This window comes from Ochlerotatus camptorhynchus, unplaced genomic scaffold, assembly GCF_037179485.1.
Source record: "Ochlerotatus camptorhynchus isolate MF236.1 unplaced genomic scaffold, CSIRO-AGI_Acam_v1.1 ptg000131l, whole genome shotgun sequence".
Lineage (NCBI taxonomy): Eukaryota > Metazoa > Arthropoda > Insecta > Diptera > Culicidae > Ochlerotatus > Ochlerotatus camptorhynchus.
The window spans coordinates 461601-467600 of NW_027040621.1; the positions used below are offsets into that span (position 1 = coordinate 461601).

Genomic DNA, 6000 nt, shown 5'->3' on the forward strand with positions numbered 1-6000 from the left:
GCACATCCCAAGTAACCAAAAGTTCCACATTCAATGATAAAACCAACTTCCAAGTTCCATAAAGTTCCATAAAGTTCTGACAGAATTTTCTTCCCAAGCAACAAAAAGTTTCGCATTCAGTGATAAAACACACTTTCAAGTTTCATAAAGAGCAAATAAAGTTCCAACACAACTTTCTGGCTACTTTAGAAGCTATAGAAAGCACACGAGGAACTTCGGGCTCCAAAAAGTTCCGATGCGAACTCTTAGCAACTTCAAGTTCTTCAAGTTCAAAAAAAGTTCTAAAAAGCATCCCTAAGCACTTTTTAGGAACTTCCGGCAAGGCTGAAAACATGGCAACAACAAAGTTCCAAACAAGTTCCCAGCGGAACGTCTTAGCAACTGTTACGTATTTTGGGATCTCGGAAGTAGAGAAGACAACCACGAATACTTTTTAAAAACTTTTATTGTCTGGTTTAATAGTCGAACCGACTAAAATGAATAAAACGATTACCGACGAAAAGGCGATACTATCTTTTAGTTTTTACATTTGATAACTGAATGGCAGTGTTGCCAGAATGAATATAGTTCGATCGTAAATTATTTTACATACACAACATTTCTTCCCTCCTTTGGAACTGAAACGTCTACGGTGAGTATTTGCGGGGAGGGCGGCGTTCTCTTGTCGAAAGACGCACCATGAAGGGAGAAGAATTTGCATCTTGATGAACTGGGCTACCAGATGGCGTATGAAACTCTGGAGTCCCTGGTACGGCAGGAGCACCTCGAAGATTCCTTGGATTTAGCGGAGTTGATGGTGCTCTCGGAACTGTAACACCATTATCGGAGAACTGAACAGTTACACGTCGTGGCACAATCTGCTGGCTTGACTTTTCTGCTTCGGGTGCTTCAACCATGAGATGACCGTTTGCACCGAGCCTCGAACGAATTTGATCGATGTGACGCTTGAACCGTTTTCCAGCGTAGTCGATTTCGTAGTGGAGATCTCCTAGTCGATCTGCAATTACACCAGGAATTCACTTGTCCATACGGAAATTACCGGAAAGAAAATAGATAGGTTGACCCGAGCTGAATTCACGAAAAGTTCGGTCAAAATTGGTTTGCTGCTTTGTCGTGACTCTCAGGTGAACATCTTCAGGCTTGAGGAGATCTAAACGCGTTCTGAGGTTTCGCCCAAGGAACAATTTGGACGGTGATTCTCCGGTGGTTGCATGTGGAGCTAAACGATACTTCTGTAAGAAAACGTTCAGGTTTGAATGCAACGTCGACGCTGTGGTTCCCATTGCCTTCAGTGCATCCTTCGTCGTCTGAACGTAACGTTCGGCCTGACCATTCGTTGCGGGGTGGTAGGGGGCCGACAACTTGTGGTACTTGACCCCACTTTTCTGCAGAAACTCCTTGAATTCCGCGGCCGTAAATTGCGGATCGTTGTCTGAAACAACAGTGACTAGCGCTCCATAACGGGAAAATAGCTCGTCCACAATACCAATCGTTGCTGCTGTTGTTGTAGAGGCGGTGACCTTGACCTCCAACCATGTACTGTACGCATCGACTACAATCAGCAGCATTGAACCTGCCACTGGACCTGCATAATCAATGTGTATCCTCTCGCAGGGGCCTTTGGGATACTGCCAGTGATGTTCGCTGAATTTGGGTGGAGCGTGCGCTTGACGAGCACACTCACAGCAAGATTTCACCGTTCTTTCGATGTCAGCATCGATTCTTGGCCAGTAAACAAACGAACGTGCAAGTCCTTTCATTTTCACAATACCAATGTGTGCTACGTGAAGATCGTTTAACACTGACGTACGGAGAACGGACGGTACTACTACTCGATGCTCAAATAGCAAACAATTTGAAGCAAGTGAGTATTTTGCCTCCGGTGCTTTGTAGCCAGATCGTGACAGATCGGTGCCTGCTTCCAACAGTTGAACAATCTTACCAAGGCTAGGATCTTTGCGCGTTTCACGAGCGATGTGTTCAGCGCGAATTGGTAGTTGTGCGATTTGGTGAAGGGCAAACAGATCGAACTCGTCGTCACCAATATCTCTTCCCTCACAGAAAGATAGTTTGTTTACTTTGTTGGTAGCTGGTTGTCGTTGAATTCGAGAGCAGTAGTCTGCATTGACGTTCTCTTTCGTTGATTTGTACACGACATCGTAATTAAAGTGTGCCAAATAATCAGCATAATTGGCCATTCTGCTGATACACAGGATTGGAAGCGATTTCGTCGGGTGCAGAATTTGACTCAATGGCTTATTATCGGTGATCAGCGTGAATCTTCGAGCGTATAGGTAGTAGAAAAACTTCTTGACTGCCCATACGATGGCGAGAGCCTCCTTATCAATCTGCGGGTAACGTTGTTCCGTGGGAGACATGGAACAGCTAGCGTATGCTATCGGGCGTTCCAGTCCATTTCCCAGTCGGTGTGAAAGAACAGCTCCCAAGTCAGCACCTGCGGTGAAATGAGGGCTGATTTGATGTCTTCGTATGCTGTGACCCGCTCATGTTTCCACACAAAAGGTTCCCCTTGCAACATGTCGCGCAGACAGCGAGCTCGAGTGGAGAGATTGGGAATGAAAGCGTTGTAGTATGTGGCTTTTCCCAAAAACAGCTGTAGCTCATCCGGATTTGACGGACGTGCTGCATTACGAATGCCTTTGATGTGTTGGTCCGATTTGTGCAACCCGTTAGCGTCAATTTTGTGGCCCAGGGATTCGAGAACCGGGGTGGTGAAAACACATTTTGAACGATTTAGGCGTAAACCGTGATGCTTCATTCTTTCGAAAACTGCTGTGAGGGCAATCAGCAGGTTTTCGAAACAATCCGCAAATACTATAACATTGTCATAAAAATTAATGACATTGGACGAACCTTGAAACACTGCTTCCATACGACGTTGCCAGATCGCAGGGATGTTGGCTGCACCGTAGACCGCTCTTGTCGGACGAACCAACCCATATGTCGGTGTGTTGAGTGTGAGGACCTGTCGAAACTCTGCGTCGATTGGGAGGTGGGTGTAAGCATCCGTCACGTCAGAACAGACGTCAGAACAGACGTGACAGAACAGACTTGCTCCTCTCATTTGATGGAAGATGGATTCGATTTTAGGAATCGGGTGTTCGTCGATGATCATCCGGGGAGGAGGATTTCAGGGCATCGGCTAACATCCGCGTGAGAGATTCCATTAGCTCTGCAGTAGCCATTTTGCTTTTCGCGGGACCGAAACGTACGCGTCTTACTATCGACTGGAAAAATTGCCTCTAAATCCCACTTCTGACACCAAAATGTTACGTATTTTGGGATCTCGGAAGCAGAGAAGACAACCACGAATACTTTTTAAAAACTTTTATTGTCTGGTTTAATAGTCGAACCGACTAAAATGAATAAAACGATTACCGACGAAAAGGCGATACTATCTTTTAGTTTTTACACTTGATAACTGAACGGCAGTGTTGCCAGAATGAATATAGTTCGATCGTAAATTATTTTACATACACAACAGCAACTTTAATGTATCTTAAAACTTCCCTGCGGAACTTCTTAGCAACTTGAAAGTTCCTTTAAAGGTCCGTCATATTTAGCCCACATGAAGCAATCTGCACAAGTCTTCATTAGTAACAAAATGTAATGTACATAAATTTGAAATGATCAGTGGCCTCAAATAATTGAATTTTAACAGCTTGTTTGTGAACTTAGTAGAATTAATTGAATTTGTGTTGTACCTTTTAATTTTTTGTTCACTTTGATTTGAAATTGATAACTCAGTGTTGGAACCCCCCAAGTATTGCATACATATAAAACTGATACATGAGTATGACAAGAGTAAAACTTTGTATGAGAATACTTACTACCATTTTGAATCATAAGACACACATATACATATACCTTTTGTTGTAATTATATTTGATTAGTTTTTTTTTTTTTTTTATTTTTTTACTTTTGTCACAGTGTGAAAAAGGGAGCCGATACCAATCGTTTGAGCTTAATTTCGTACAAGGTCGGAATGGTTACAAAACTTTGAGTTCGGATGCTTGGCCAGAGGAGGTTGTGTTCCGCGAATACGAGGACACAAGTTCAAAAAAAACATGTGGTTGCCTCGTCTGAACACGCCGACCATTACAATCTCTCCTGTTCCGTGTCCTTCGCATTATTTCACTCCCGTCACCAGAATGGATGGCATCTGGTAATTCCGAGTTGCATGCAGCGTTGCACAATCGAAGCTGCAGCATAACTTGATGAAGTCGATTTTATTCCCATTTCATGTTAACCAGAATATCAATTCCTGTCGCACTATGAGGGACCTGTTTCCAGTCATCATAGTCGTTCTGGCCCTGCGGTCGAGTATGGCGGTGAGGTCCCCCAACCATCATGTTCAGGCAAGTCTGCTTCCATTAGCAACAGGCTGATCAGTTTTCAAGTTCCAGTGTTACGCCTCTAGATACCGAATCCTTCACCGACTTCCTCCAGTTGAGTAGCATTTCCGTTGCCAACGGCATTAAACAACCACTGTACGGCATGAGTCACCAAACTTCACACCCGGGACGCACTGTGGACTGCATTTTGGAGGCTCCTGGTCCCACTGATTCCTGCCAGCGCTCATCACAGTCATCCCGGACCTGTGACTAGATGTGGATCAGGGGTCTTCCAGCTTGCTTCAACAGGCAAGTACAAATGTGCAGCACGTCTGGCATTTCCAATGCTGCTTATTCCAATCCTGAACAACACGGTCTGCAGTCCACCGATGACGGTTTACTTTATAACACCGATTATGAATATACTGCACTGAATCGTAGCTGCCACGTTTCTGAAACTGTCAGCCCAGAACGCATTGCCCGCCACCCTATGGAAGCCCCTAAGCCTCTCAACGCAGTCGTGTTTACTGAGTCCTGCCACCGTAGTCGTTCTGGCCCTATGGTTGAGAACGGTGAAGAGGTCTTCCAAGCTACGATTCCAGGCAAGTATGCGTTTATTGGAACCAATTCCTTGCCTGATCGTCTTCTTCACCACCGACTAAACCTCGCCTTTCCGATTGCCAACCTATGCTATCCGATCGACTTGTGGTGTATTATCAAAATGTTCGTGGCCAGCGAACTAAGATCGACGACTTATTCTTGACTGCTGTTGAGTCCAACTACGATGCAATAGTTCTTACCGAGACCTGGCTAGATGATCGAATTCACTCAGCACAATTATTTGGCAGGATGTTCTCAGTTTTTCGCAATGATCGTATCCGGATGAACAATGCCAAATCACGTGGTGGTGGCGTCTTGATTGCGGTTTCCAAGCGGCCAAGTTGCCTCGATCCTGCTCCGGTCAGTACTTCTCTTGAGCAGTTATGGGTGTAGATTACGACGTCACACAACATTATAAGCATCGGCGTTATGTACCTTCCTCCTGATCGTAAATCTAATTTGAGCTGCGTTCAGAACCATTCCAGTTCCATAGGTGCTGTTTTGTCCCGATCTACATCACAACGACCTAGCTCTGATATTTGGCGACTTCAACCAGTCTGGGCTTGTTTGGAATATTTCCGCGAATGATCATCCAACCATTGACATTCTTCAGTCGTACATGCCTACTTCCGAACGTAGCCGCCGCACTAGAGTGCAGTGTCGCCTCTGATACATTTAGACGCCGATTATGTAGCCTTGGAATCATTCATTAATTGATTAGCTCCTGTTCTCTATGAAGACATCGTTGATGTACAAAGCCTGGACTTTCGTAGAGCTGACATCGTTGCATTGAATCATTGATGAAGCCATTAACTACTTCGACGAAGTTGGGAGCCGATTAATAATGGATTGTGTGCCTCTGAGGAATTCTCTGGGAATTTCATCATTACTCGGAAAATTTTCAAATTCTCTTGCTAAAATGTTTGTTTTAGAGAGTATAATATATTTTATTATGCAAGCATTTAACTTTCCTCGTTATTTTCTTTCACTCATCTAACTTTATAGATACTGAACGAAGTTATCTTCAGTAACATAAAAAAAATTC

General features: G+C 44.2%; 1 protein-coding gene across 1 annotated transcript; it reads right to left on the reverse strand.

Moving 5' to 3' along the window:
* Positions 1-626: 626 nt before the first annotated feature.
* LOC135700277 (uncharacterized protein K02A2.6-like) lies at positions 627-1760 on the reverse strand. Its single transcript, XM_065220748.1, has 2 exons — positions 1040-1760; positions 627-997 (listed from the first exon to the last, which is right to left on the reverse strand). Exons 1-2 carry the CDS (start codon positions 1758-1760, stop codon positions 627-629), a joined length of 1092 nt encoding a protein of 363 aa, XP_065076820.1.
* Between the last annotated feature and the right edge of the window lie 4240 nt (positions 1761-6000).

Excerpts from the sequence above, each read along its gene's own strand:
- LOC135700277 (XM_065220748.1), bottom strand. The coding sequence starts at position 1,760 with ATGAAAGGACTTGCACGTTCGTTTGTTTACTGGCCAAGAATCGATGCT. Across the intron at positions 998-1,039 it reads ACCTATCTATTTTCTTTCCG|ATCGACTAGGAGATCTCCAC; the intron begins GTAATTTCCGTA and ends GTGTAATTGCAG.